We start from the raw sequence: 14,595 nt of genomic DNA, 5'->3' as shown, positions 1-14,595 counted from the left end.
TTAAGTAAAATGACTGTTGAAAAACTACTGGCACCCGTAGTACAAAGCTGTGGACTGTTTGCAGCCATGAAGAAAACATGCACCTTGCCAGTGTTCTCTGGTGTGGAAAGGAGGTGAAAAATGTGCAGTTTGCTCAATGTTTGAACAAGTTTTTCTGGATGTCTCTGTAGCACTCCGGTCCTTGGTTGCACCTGGTCATGAAGAAAGCAATTGGTGCAGAAGTAACTGAAAACCGCAAGGTTTTTTTCTCTAATCCTCCCTTCTCTGTGTGTAGAATTGCTTGATCTGACCTTTATTGCCCCCAACTCACTGTGACATTCCAGCAAGTGGGACCATCCGGGCCAATAACAGAACAAATGCCTGCTTTTTACAACCAGGCTGTTGCTGGGGGCAGCAATAAGGAAGTTGTAATGCCTCCACCTTCTGGGTGGTGTGGCAGGAGTCCAGTGTCTGGTCATTGTCAGCTGTCGAGCACCTTACATTTCAAGTGCCACTGGAGGACTTTTTCCTCTTTGTTTCAGGGAAAGGAAAGTCCCAAACAGTATCTTTGTTACTGCCAGCATCAGTTTTAAAGCCAGAATTTATATTTGTGATGTGGCACTGCCCTTGAATTCCCTCTTATTCTTGCCCTCAGTCTGTTTCCAGTCCCTTCTCTGTTGGTGGAGGGACTGACTGACCTTGCTGCCACTTTATCAGAAATGGATTTCTGATCTTTCTGGTCAGCTTTTAAAAGCATTAGTTCATTTAGAAACTGACTTATGGCTTGAGTAATCAGAAGAGTGAGAGTCTTACTGTATTATGTACTTCTTACTTTCCCTAGATACTAAGGGGCATTTAAACTGGAGAACCCAGAACTAGTGCTAGCTAGATGAGTCTGTGTTGTATTTTAAACAGAAAAATCTGTACAAGAAGACCCCAAAGAAGAGTGGTGAGAAATTATTATTATGTGTGCCATTGCTTTAGGGCCAGTAGAGCTTTTTATCCATTTGTAGAGGTAATTCAGGTTTTTAAAATGTAGGACTAATTGTTTCATAAATTAAAAAAATCAATTACTCTCAGATGAAAAATTACAACTGTTTGAGTGCTTGGTAATTGTTTAGTGTAAAGCTAATTACTAGTGGCTTTTTTGTGGCTAATAACAGGCTGGTTCATGGGACATTAACTGGCACATGTGTGTCTCCGTTGCACTGTTTTGACTCCTGCTATTCACTGAATCCTGCAAGAAAGACTCATCACCATGTAGCACACACACAACAGACCTTACATTACAGATACCCTTCTCTGATGCAGATCCCCAGATAGATCTTTGCTGTTTCTCATTGTTTCCAAAGCCAGATGGTTCCATTCTCACACTTTTCTGCTGAATCTGCAGCAAAATTAAGCTCTGTGTGTGATTTAGTGTGCTAAATGATGGCTGTTTGTTTTCTATTAGAGGGGCCCTGCACCTGGAAAAACTGGTGTTTTTCCAATGTTTAAAATAGGTATTTTAATGTGAAAACAGTCGCTATGAAAGTTTAAAAAAATAAATCTGAGTCAAATCAGCAAATGGATCAAAAGAAAAAATGTTTACAAATGTTCTCAAGCAGGGCTATTATTCATTTACTTATCTTCTTTCCTAGTGCTTTGAACTCTGTGTGGAGACAGGAGAGAAAAGCCCTAATTTTTTAAGCTCATTAGCTTTAGCTAAGGTATTCTGTGTCCTCAGTTATTTTAGTTGTACCAGCTTGACAAATAAATTAAAACATAGGTAATTAAGGCTTTTTCTTTTCCACTAACTTCAGCAGTTTAGTGGAATGCTCACTTCCTCTGTCTTTTGGGAGAAGAAAATAAAAAAAAAAACCAACCTGTCTGTAAGAGCATTTTGATTTGCATATGCAGGTACATGCATGTGCATGCTTACTTTGCACATGAGGTGGTGGTGGCACTCTTGAACTGAGGAGGAGACCAGAACCAGTTACTTCTAATCCACTTTGTGATCAAAGCCCCTTGTGCTGATTTGCGTGAATTGCCAGCTGGGGAGTCACTGCAGAACAGTCTATGTCATTGCACAGATCCTTGACAGCATTCAGTTCCACCCATTGCTTCCTTTTCCAGTAGCTAGGAGAAATAATTAAGTTGAGAATAAAGAAATAGAAACCAGGCAGCAGCTGCTGCAAGTGGCTCTTGTGGGCATGGCACAGTGGCTTTGCAGTGAAGGATTTAAAGTCATCTCTACTGACTGGACAAAACACTTCTGTGAATTGGATCCTGTAGTTCAGCTTATGGATCTAAAATGAGTATAATGAAGATGCACATTTCCTCAGAGGATTTCATTTCTGCCTTTACTCTCTCTGCCAGGGAGGAGGATGAGTACTCAGAGCTGCAATCAGAGCTGAGCCAAAGCCAGCAGGAGGTTAACGAAGACTCACGCAGCATGGACCAGAACTCTGTCTCAGTGCCAGAAAACCAGTCCACCATGGTCACTGCAGATGTAGGTGAGTTGTGTTCTTAGCAGACATGATAATTGCCCACGGCAGAAAGGTATCATAGCTTTTGAAATGCAAATCCAAGCATTTTGGTGAGGTGTGAAGTAATCTCTGTGTCTTGATTGTAGAATGGTAGAATCATTAAGTTTGGAAAAAATCTCTCATTGATCTCTGATATCATTGAGTCCAACTATCAACCCAGCACCACCACCACATTCACCATTAAATCATGTCCTGAAGTGTCCATATCCACACAGTTTTTGAACACTTTCAGGCATAATGACTCCACATACCTCCTAGGCAGCCTGTCCCGACACTTTACAACCTTGTCTGTGAGCATGTTTTTCCTGATATTCAACCTAAACCTACCCTGATGCAGCTTGAAGCTGTTTGGTCACTTGTTATCTGAGAAAAGAGTCCAACTCTCACCTGACTGTAGCCTCCTCTCAGTTGTACAGACCAGTGAGGTCCCCCCGAGCCCCCATTTCCCCAGAAGCAGACCTTCTAGCAAAATTCTGGTGTAATCCTCACTATGACAGATTTCCAGAATTCTCGTCAGAAGTTTATTGCTGTTTTCTATTCTATATTGTTTGTAAGTGCAAGACCTGCAACAGCACATTTGTATTTTCGTGTCTACAGTTTCTGGAAACATTGACACAACAGTGTTAATAATAACGTGAATGTGAAGTGTCTGACCTAGAGAATTAAAAATATGTAATAGAGGTTTTTAAAGTTACAAAAAAATAAATGTTTTGCTTTCAAAAATTAATGCTTACTGTTAAGTTCCTATTTGAACAGATTCTAAAATGAAGATTATTTATTCCTTAATTTTCTTCTTACAAAAAAAAAAAAGTAACTAATTCTCTTCTCAGTATTTACTTTGTCTTCATGAAGTGGAGCTGAACCAGGGCTTGTGGACATAAACAGCAAGTTGTCTGTTTAAGTTTGTTCTAGCAATGAAAAGCATGGCAGTAGAAAGACGTACAATGTAGACACCTGGAAGATAAGGGGGGTGGTGTGTCTATCTCAAAAACCAACAGACAGAAAGCTCTGGAGCCAGCCAAGGATTGTTGGTAATAACACACTCTGAGAAGCAACAGGTTCTTGCTGGAGAAGGGAGCCATGCAGAAGTACAGGCAGCACTCTTCAAGGATAAGTGTCCTTGTTTAGCTCTGGGGCATGAGCTCAACATGGCACACAGCAAGCACAGGGATGAGGCCAAGAAGGGGGCATGTGCTGTAGACCACCTGAGACACCAGAAGCCTTCCCAACAATTTCTAGAAAGGTCTGAAAGAACAGATTGCCCATGGTAAATAATTTGCATAGAAAGGGAGAAACTTACCTCCAGAGTGGGAAAACTTACCTATAAACAGGCACCTCCACAAAGCCCAGGGTTCTTGCTTTGCATCTGCAACCCAGCACCCTGAACAGCTGAATCATGCCAGAGCCAGGACTGCTCATCTTTTTGTCCCTTCTTCTCTTTCTCTCCTATCTTTCACTCTTTTCCCTTTCCCTCTTTATCCAAAAGCCACTGCCATATGCTTATGTAGTAGATCAGGGCCTAACTTGATTTGGTTTCCATGCCAAGTGTGTATTTGTGAGCTTTGTGGACCCTCTGACTTTGGTCTTTGCTTTGACCGCAAACATCTGCAAATCTTGGGTGCACCCTTTCCCTTAAGGGTAGGGCTCACAGATAACAGTGGACAAAGTAAGAACATTATCTCTAGGGATTCCTGCTTTTCTTCAATATTTTCCTTCTATCCATAGACTCTGTCCTTTTTTGATGTTGTTTCCATATTCCTGTGAAAATAAATTGCACATGCACACATAGATACAGTAATATGTGTAATTTAAAATCCTTCTAGATATAGGTATATAAGAATAAAATATCATTCTCTAATAGCCCATGTGCATGACTTGCTTACTGCTCTGGTACAGTGACTGCCCCTAATCAGTGACTTGGTAAAACCAGTAATACCTCGTAACACACTGATGCATGTCAATCTGCTGCTCTGTTGCTACAAGCAGTAAAACACCTAGAGCTAGAACTGTGAATGCTCTCCAGTAAGTCTTGCAGAGCTTGTGATTGGGCTGTGCAGGTTTTCTGTCAGAAATGGGGTTCTCACATTGTAAACTGTTTATTTTATGGGGGAAATGTCACCATCAGAACAAATCCCAGCAGACAAGGTCTTGTGAAAGTTGCTTAAATATACAAAATGTTTATTACAGAAGATGTTAGGGAAAAAAGCAAATTTAAGCTAACAAAACACAAGATTCTTACAACTAAGCATTCTGCTTGCTATACCCTGCTTGTGAGTGGTAGTATTATTATGAAGGAATTTTTTTGTATTACTGCAACACATGGATGGCTCCTAATCAGGAATTAGTGAAATTACTTCCCAGAAAAAAACTTCCATATGTTACTCGTTCAAATTTTTCATGCAATGCTGTAACATCATTCTAAACTCTTCTTTCTGGTCAGCAATAGGTTTGTGTTTATCTGTTAGGCTGTGGAGGCAGATTAATGGTAATGAGTTTGCAGTTTTTTATTTTCTGTTCCACTCATTCCTTCATCCAACAGCTCTCTGTATTCCCTTATACAGTGAGGTATCAAGGCAGTCTGCAATAATATGGTGACTCATGTCTTAAAATTCAGACCCAGTTCAGTGCCACATTGCTTTAGTGCCTTGCAAAAACCACAGCTATGAGACTACCACCAGTTTTGACCATGGTGAAGCGCTTGCAGCAGCAGTACAGAAATCACACCTTCCACCAAGAATGCCTGCCACTGTTTTTAGTGGGATAGAGGAGCTGTGGGTGTGCTGCTGCCTCGTAGTGCACCCCTTGTGTGCTCTGATGTGGCTAGCTACTGCAGACTTAGCAATCCAGAAATACTGACTGGCACACCTGGTAGACAGCACAAGCGCAAATTCTGCCACAGGTCTGCCTTAGGAACTGCTGCTACCCATCACCAGGCATGACCAAAGAAAACGAAAATAATTTATGAAGTGAGCTAGCAAGGTACAGAGACCCACCTGTTTTCACATAAGTGGAGGATGTTACGGCAGTGGGCACTAGAAGAGGTTTGCCTAAAGATGGGAAAGGAAGTCATTCTATGTGATACTTTCTAATGAAAATAGCATTTTTGTCTAAGGTAATATGGTTGTAGTATGAAACATAACAAGGTGTGATATTGTGATCCCTGAATATTCTACAGTTTTATTTGAAGGGGTAGCTCTTAAGATAAAACACAGGCTCTAAGGTGGTTGGTAGGGATCATTTGTAAACACCACAATTTTTTAAAAATCAGGCAGTACCTAAGTACAGCCACAAAAATTCTTCTGAAAAACATGAAGTCATAACATCCTTGAATGTACCAGACAGAAAAATGTTGTATTTACAGAGATGAGTATATGACATTAATAAAATCAGGATAATAGGCCTTGAATGTCCAGAAGAACAACATAAAGAAATGTCACAGAATGTAAGCATGTAATATCTTAAAATATTCTTCAGAAAAGATGAGGTTTTGAAGAAAGAATGAACACTTCAGATAAGCTATGAGGCTGTTGTTTGTCAGATGAGAGAGGTAGTTCATGCCTTCAGTTTATGTGATTATGGTATTTAAGCCTATCAGTTGTCAAGGACAAAGTGGTAGAGTGCAGGGACATTCTTTGAACAGTATCAGTCCTGGCTGTTCTGCAGCAGACGCTTCCTGGTTAAGAGTTTGTGTTTTCACTGAGTCACTAATTGTTGTGATGCTTGTTTTGTTTTGTCTTGCTTTCTTTTAGATAACTGTAGTGACTTGAATTCAGAACTGCAGAGAGTGCTGACAGGTCTGGAAAATGTTGTCTGTGGGAGGAAGAAAAGCAGCTGCAGTTTATCGGTGGCAGAAGTGGACAGGCACATTGAACAACTCACTACTGCCAGCGAACACTGTGATTTAGCCATTAAGGTAATGGTAACATTAGGCTCTAAAATGCAATGTCTTTATTGCCTGAGGCACCTGATCACTTCTGTAGTAAACACACTTTGCTTCCAAAAGTGTTAAAAGTACTTCACAGGAGTCAACTCAAGTTCACACTGTGTGTACATACACTGTATGTAGTACATACACTTTTTGTTTATGGTTGGCTAAGGTGTGATTGGTTGCCTTAAAATATAAAGCTGTCCTGGTTCCAGCCAGGACTGGGTTAATTTTTGCAGTAGCCAGGACAGGGCATAGCCATGTTATCCTTTATCCCTCATTTTCCAGGAAGGAGGGAAGGGGTCCCTTCCTGGTCATGTATTCTTGGGGGTGAGAGCTCATGTGCTCATTGTCCATTTCTTGTACACTCCCTTATTGGTATTTTTGCTGTTACTGTTCATTTTCTTGCCTCACTGCTGTTTCTAGTAAATTGTTCTTATCTCAACCCCTGATCTTCTGTCCCTCTGATTTCGCTTTCCATCCCTGCACAGGAGACTGGGGAGTGAGCAGGGGCATGGTTTGGAGTTGTTTCAATTGGAATGCTAAATTGAGGAAACATTAGGAGCTATTCCTAAACTACACTGAAGGCTAATTGCACACTAAGCATTGGTTGTGCATTAGTTCGAATAAGATAAGTCATTCTCAGGAGCAAATAATTCAAGTGATATCCGTATGTGTTGCATTTATTGTGAATGTAACAGAACAAGGAGTGGGATATTTGCTGGCATATGTAACAAAAGGCACTGCAGTTCAGGACCTGAAAGCAAGAGAGCCACAGAAAATCTTCCTATTTACATGGGAAGACATGAATAATCTTTATGTGTCAGGTGGAAAGGTGTCAGTGACTCATTTATACAAGAAAAGTTGTACTAACAGTTTGCTCTGAAAGTGAAGAGGTCTGTGACCATTCTAGATGGCTTTGACAGCTTTTTGTCCTACTACTGGGAAAAGTTCCTTCTGTCCCTGGTGGTGCCTGAGGAATATAACAAAATATAAAGAAATTAATGTTGAATGGTAATTTGAAGAATGTGTGTATATTTGACTTCTGGGTTTCTGGGATCAGTATTAAAGCAGTTTATTCAAGTGTCTCAGAAGATTAGGATCCGTACTTTGAATATTGCCACGTACTGTTTGGAGTTTTAGGGTTAACTGTTTTCAGAGGTCACCACTATTCACCAAAAGAGAGACTGGTTTCTGGGAAATCTGCCTGTGTGAGGCCCACAGAGGTATCTGAAGTGAGATGTGTTTAATAGAGCAGAACCTACTCACAGAACCCCTCTCCACTATTGCACCCCTGGCCACACGTCACTTCTGCTTTCCTGTTTCCTCAAAGAAAAAATTGAGGGAATTTTAAAAGTGGATGGAATTGTGAGTGAAAACCTGCAGTGTTCTTATTATGTTTTGCCTTGGCTGTTTGCTTTTTTCTTCACCAACAGACTAATGCATTTAAATGTTTTAAATCCTTCAGCTTTGGTGGTTAAATTTCACTGGGCTCCTTTTATTGTAGTTGCTGCTAAATTATTTTTTGCTTCCTTTGTACAAATTATGTCACCCTGGCTAACTCAATAGCTTCTGTCCCACAAAAACTGAAAAGACCTTGAAATGTAATTTATCGGATTGTCTATGAACTGAACAGTTAAAACAGTATACTTTAAGAAAAGGATTTAAGAAAATGTCCACAGAATAATCTAGTTAATGCTTTGTTGATTTTGGAGAGCACATCGGTAGCAGATACCTAACCACTAAAATTTTCCTGATTAAAAAAGCTAAAAATATTTCCAAGCATGAAACGTTTAGAACATGAGAACAATGGTACTGGGTCAAATCAAAAGTCCATCTACTTAGTGGCATATACTAAGGGAAAGACAGCATCAAAAATGACATGCATTTTTCTTCTTTCAGTGGTGCTTCCAGCAAAGTGGGCCTGTAGGGACTTGAACCAAAGATAGTGTCTTCGTGTTTAATTGTAATGGGTGGAATTTTCTTCTTTGTTTCTATCTGCTCTGTTTTTGGACCTGTCTAAATTTTTTGTCTCCATAAATTCCATTAGGAATAAATTCTGCCATTGAGTTACACTATGTGAGGAAGTACTACTTTAGTGTCTTTTAAACCTGATACTTGCTGATTTCATCTGATACCACATCTGTAACACAACACTTCTTGTAAAGAATATAAGGCAGAGAGCACTGATGGCAGTGTCAGTGACAAGACTGGAATTACCATGATATGACATCCTGCTGCCCTGTGCTCAGAACACGACATTGTAACTCAATCCCATGAAAGTATACATGAATCATCTGCTGTGCAGCAACACACCAGATAAAACTGCTCTGTAAGGCTGCTTTAAAGAAGATTAACTAACATTATTTTACATAGGTGTATCTGTGTCCAGTGTTTATGTTTTATTTTCCATGGAGGATGGTTGGTAGCATACTGGACACCACAGCACTGCTGTACTGGTAGTGCTCTGAGAAGCAGTGGCCGAGGAAGGGGTGGGGTTGGGAAAATAGCAACACTGGAGCAAGGGGAATAAAGAGGAAGGAGGCAGCAGCAGAACTTCACATTAGGGGGGTGAGGAAGCAGCAGGGGAAGTTCAAGGGGGGTGTGGGGAGGAGAAGGGAGAGGAGACATCAGCAGCAAAGAGGATCATCAAAAGAGAATGCTCTTTCCATTACAAAGCTTCTCTTTACATCATAAGATTAACCACCCTGTGCTTATTCAGAATTTGAACTCGTCCTCATGTTGAAATAATTTACCCGATCATAATTTGAGACCTGTAGGTCCAGGTGAAGCTAATACAAAGGAGACCTGCAGCTTCTTTCATCTCACAGAGAGGTTGCAAGCCTCTGCTTTTTCAGAAAATTTCGTCAGTTTTCTGCAAAATCTGTTATCAGAATTACAGTGTAAATACTCTGATACTCTGTCAATAGAGTTTCCCAATTGTGGCTCTAAATGTAATGCAATTTTATGCAAGAGAGACATGAAATACAATTCAAAAGGATAAACTGAATAATATTTCATTGATGCCTACAAGTCAGACAGTGCTGAAAACACTGGGAAGATTTCTTGCAGAAAAAAAAAAAGGTTGTATCTCCAGCTAATTTGTCATTTTCAGCTGTACTCTAGTTGGTTATTTTGGTTCACATGTTCTTAAATCCTCCCAATTTAAAGAAATAAAGCAGTAAATATTCAGTAATACATAAAATCATAGTTTCATAGAATATGCTGAATTAGAAGGGACCCATCAAGATATAAACATTCTTTTGAATAAGACAACTAAATATATTATTATTGGCCTTGGTGCATCAGTTATCTTCCATATTACATGTAAAAGTACAGGCTTTAGCTATGACTTGTTTTTGGATTAGCCAGTGAAATTAAACTATCTCCATCACCAGTGATGTCATATATTCTTTTATTTTCCATGTTTCTTCCCATCATTTTAATGCACACTGGTTCCAGCGAGATTCAAAAGCTTATGGGCAACATTTGGAGTTGTTTTGCTTGTTGCAGATACCGTCCATAGTTCAACATGGAGCACAGGCACAGCATACACTGGGTAGTAGATTCCAAACTGCAGGTGGTTCTCTGACAGGCTGTCATGCTGTGTTTCTGCCTGTTAGTGGCCAGCCTGATAGTCAGTTCAGGCATGGCAGTATTCCCTTGATGGTGGTGGGTGCTTATAGTTGTTTCTCCCACTGGCCCTTCCTGAGTGTCCCTACTGAACAATGTGTACAAGCACCACTATGAGCACAGAGGTGAGACAGGAAGTGCTGGATGGCATTGTGTCCCAGGGAAACCCAGCCTTTTTTAGGTAGTAGAAAGGTTGTAACATCCCCTGTAAGTCTAACCAAGGCCAGAGTTCTTTCCTTTGTATTGCTGTCACCTCAAGGAAGGAACATACTCAGGGATATGGGAAAGAAGAGCCCTCTTTAAATCCTTTCCCACTCTTTTCATTTCCTTTTTGTGCTGTTGGTGTAGCAATAAGTAAGGCTCCATGCCATGCACATTCAGAGACTGCTCATTTCTTCCTGCTACTCAGCAGAGAAACAATAGGAACATTGCTTGCCCATGACAAGGAGTCATTAATTTGTTCTAACGTATTCTGAGATTAAACTACCAGGATTGCTGTCATTCACATGTCATGTGTTATTTGCATGTATTTGTCTGCTTTGGTGTTTGTGAGTATGAAGTGTTAAATGAAATGGTAAAACAGTCAAAGAAAATAAGTAATAATTTTGTTTGATGTTACTTAGCAAACAAAAGAAGCAAACTATTGGTGTTGAGAGGCTGGGAGTATGTAAGTGTGTAGGGTTTCCTGTTAACACACATTTTTGTTCCATCTACCCAGTAGTCCTTCTCAGTCGTCTTTGCTCCTTTCTGTTTGTTGATGGCTGTGTTTTTGCAGACCGTGGAGGAGATTGAGGGTGTGCTGGGACGTGACCTTTATCCAAACCTGTCTGAGGAGAGGTCTCGGTGGGAAAAGGAGCTGGCTGGCCTGCGGGAAGAGAATGAGAGCCTCACAGCCATGCTGTGCAGCAAGGAGGAGGAGCTCAACAGGACCAAGGCCACCATGAATGCTGTGCGCGAGGAGAGGGACAGGCTGCGTAGAAGGGTAAGGCTGCTGCACAGGTGATGCCTTCTTCTTCCTTCAACCTGTGTGGTTTTGTCACCAGAACAGGCTTCTCATTAATCTCACTTCCTGTGCTGGCTGTAGGGCTTTTTGTTTTCAAAGCTTTGTTTACAAGTGACAAAACTAGGACAGAACTGAACATAATTGAAAAAGAGCATGTGAAAAACAGCCAATGTGGATAACAGGCTGATTTCAGAAGTTATGTGTTAACAGAAAAACTGATATTCATCTTCAAGGAAGTATATGTAACTTGGATATAGAGAAAGCAGATGTTCATCTAGTGAACTTTCCTGTGAGGCTGTGTTTCTTGTAAACAACAAATATTTCTTAGTTTTTGATGGAAATTCAATTTGTAATTAAGAGAAAGAAAAAGAACAGGACTCCTGTCAGTGGGTAGTAATTATCATACTGAACAATGAGTAGGTCCAGCCATGTCCTGCTTCCCTGTCTACATTTTATAATGCTTTAAGGTCAGATAAAGGCTTTCTGCTTTGTGTGGAGTCCAAAGTTAAAAAAAAAGGCAAAAAATTTGTTCACAAAAAAGTTGAAAGATCCAAGGGAATCCTCAATCTCAGTTACTTTTAAAATTTGTTAACTTTGTACCTGGTAAATTTGTGGAGTTTTGGCTACATATGAAGTATTTTTGTTTTTAAAATAGGCAGTTTCAAGTTTGTGTTCAGTCTGAATGACAATTCAGACCACAATATCATGGTAAATTATTGCAAGTATTACTCTTTACCTACTGGCAGCAGATTAACTTTTTTTGCTGTTTTAAACCAATATTGTTCTGCCTGACTGTATCATATAGCATGAACTTGCATCATGTGAGATTTGCAATCTTCAAATATGAAGATTACCTTTTCAAAACTCCCTGCCCTCTCCTAACACTAAAAAGGCATGTGTGATAAGGCAAGAATAGTAATCTCGTCTCAAATAAGTCACTTTAACTTTTCCTTTGTAAGTTTTTATTTTATTATATATCATGGGTTGTTTTCAATCCTGAAATTTTTTGACTGATAGTGATAAATTTTTTTTAGTGGAGGCTGTATTACTCCTTGAGCTGCAGAAGTAGCATTTATGGACTGGCTGGATTGTTGCCAAACTGAGGGAGTGAACATCAACACAAGCAGGCAGAGAGTTAAGTGTGTGCTTGAAAAATTTGCTTACACAAATGCACATACTGACACTCCCAGTGATACAGATCAATACCAAGATATCAAACAAGGGAAAGATAGGTGGCCTTGTGCATACAAAAAGATTCCTTTTTTGAGAAGTACAGCAGGTAAGTTAAGGGGCTTGAAAGAATGGTAGCAAGAGTTTATACTGACATCCAGGAGCTCCTCAGCAGAGAAACAGAAATGGGGGAAGAATTTGTGTTGTACCCTCGGGTCAGCGTGGCTGAGCCTTAGTAGCAGATACAGTCCTGTGGGGAAACAGCAAGTTATTTTCAGTAGGGATTTCAAAAACTGTATAAAGAGTGGTGAGATCTGATCTGGAATGTTATATGTCATTCTTATCTCTTACGCATGTAAAGATGCAGCTTAAATTGACAAAAAATTATGTAGACAATGGTCAGAGAAATGGACTTTGTATGTGGAGAAGGGACTTGTCCTGTTCAGCATGACAAAATAAATTCTTGATTTGTTTCCTCTTTACAAATGCCAAAGAAAGAAAACAAAAATGGGGATAAAGGCTCTCTAAACTCAGGAACAAAACTGGAGCAAGAACAGATTAATATGAACCAGTTGTGGCTATGTGATGCCACGAGTTAGACTGCGAGGTGTTGAAGACACGAGAAGATTGTGGTTCTGAAGAAACAGTAAGGAGTAAGGTTACTTGCTACTTTCTGAATAGAGCTTTAAAATACTAAAGTTATGTTTGTATAATGAAATATGCAAGGATACCTGTTAAAACCAGAATCGTTACATTAGGATTGTATCCAAAGGAGAGCAGAAAAGGCCAAGTTAATGCAGCTGCATTAATTCTAGACCCAGCCTTTTCTTCATGGTTCTACTACATTTTGTCTGCCTGCCAGCAGTTCCACTTCTCTATTATGGAAGCATCTCTGGTGGAACCAGAATTAAGGTCATCAGCTCGTTTCAGTTGTTTGGAACTACAGAGGAGTTTACTGAAATCTGATAATTAATATCATCCTTATCATGCAAAACAACTGATTTATTGCCCCCATCAGATAAGTTAGTTCATGACATATGACCCTGTCTGCACACTGTGTAATTGTTGCATTGGAGACCATATTTACATTTTTAATGTAGCTTCATGTCTATAGTGGCAACAAGATAAATGTTTTATTTGACCTATGAAATATTTTCTATATGCCACCTGAACTCAAGAGTCACTTCAATTTATTTCCCTGGGGAGCAGGAAAGGAGATCCAACTAAAATTTAGTTATTGTCCTTCTCAAATTAAATTGGGTGAAGTGAACAAGCTTGAAGTTGACCAGATCAATAGGTCTGTTTCTTCAGATCAGTGCCTCTAATCAAGCAGAGTGCTTTCAATACATTTTTCTCAGGCTTGTTGGAGATTTAATTTAATTAGGCATTTACTGTGCTCAGTTAGCAGATTGAGCTGCTCTCTGGAACAGTAGCAAAGAAACAGCATACATTCAGAGTTTTTTTTCTCACAGGTCATTAGCAAGAGAGGTAATTGCTCACTTCTGTAGGTTGTCTGCAGTGTAACAGCTAATTTCATAATGCAGAGGTTTATTTTACCTTTGTATTATTTTGCCGCATTAAAAATAAAATCTATTCAGGTCCAGGCCAGTCAGTGCCCTAGAAACTGCTTACACATAGCTGACCATAATCCTGAATCCAGTAATACAGATAAGATGATGGGGAACTTCTGTACCAGTGTGGGATTAGTATTATTATTACATGATAATAAGGCTGTAATTAGGTCAGCACTATTTACAACTGCTGTACAGAGTATTGGTTAAGTAGTAAAAGAAAAAAAATATTTGTGTTCTTACACAAAAGCCCTTATATTCAGCAGGGGATTCAGATGAGCAGCACTGAAACAGCCTATAAACTCCATCCTAACTGCAAAGTAAAAATTGTGGGGTTTTTTAATTACTGCCCATGAAAGTTGCCAGATGAGTGGTACCTTAACACGGTCTTAAGGAGCTGGTTGGCATAAAAAGCAGTGGGTGTGGGCAGCATTCAGGTTTCCTTGAGGCTTTTGTGAAGAACTAAGTCTGAAGTGAAAAGGCAACTCTGGAAATCTGTTAAGTCTGTTCTCTGCATGAGCCATATGTCAGCTTGTTAAGTTAATCCCATGCTTCTGGTTGTGAAGATCTGTACCTGCTCCAAACTCTGCTGAAATCACCAGACTGACCAGAACAAAAACGCTTTATTGGCTGTCTTCAGTAAAGACCCTAATGAAAACATAGTCTGTGTTTGTCTGAAAATTAGCATTTTATGTGTGATCCCATCAGCTGCCCACATTTCCCACTCCAGGGAACTTTGGTCTGAACAGAGGGCTCTCCCAAAATATGTAGTTCATGTAGACAGTT

The 14,595-nt window shown here is 39.8% G+C and overlaps 2 protein-coding genes across 6 annotated transcripts in view; both read left to right on the top strand.

The window, feature by feature from the left end:
* The window catches only part of REEP5 (receptor accessory protein 5), a 235,022-nt gene that overhangs the window by 125,528 nt on the left and 94,899 nt on the right, over nt 1-14,595 (top strand). The gene's annotated exons all lie outside the window — the stretch shown is intronic.
* MCC (MCC regulator of WNT signaling pathway) overlaps nt 1-14,595 on the top strand; it is a 181,151-nt gene that overhangs the window by 125,404 nt on the left and 41,152 nt on the right. For all 5 annotated transcript variants that reach the window (XM_079331242.1, XM_079331243.1, XM_079331245.1 and 2 more), the window contains 3 exons: nt 2,338-2,474; nt 6,257-6,420; nt 10,841-11,047. In XM_079331242.1, the coding sequence (XP_079187368.1) occupies nt 2,338-2,474; nt 6,257-6,420; nt 10,841-11,047 (508 nt within the window). The remainder of the gene's footprint in view (nt 1-2,337; nt 2,475-6,256; nt 6,421-10,840; nt 11,048-14,595) is intronic.

This window comes from Erithacus rubecula, assembly GCF_903797595.1.
Source record: "Erithacus rubecula genome assembly, contig: SUPER_Z_unloc_2, whole genome shotgun sequence".
Classification (NCBI taxonomy): domain Eukaryota; kingdom Metazoa; phylum Chordata; class Aves; order Passeriformes; family Muscicapidae; genus Erithacus; species Erithacus rubecula.
Note: the sequence above shows the minus strand (reverse complement) of the source record. Positions and strands in the feature narration are given on the sequence as shown.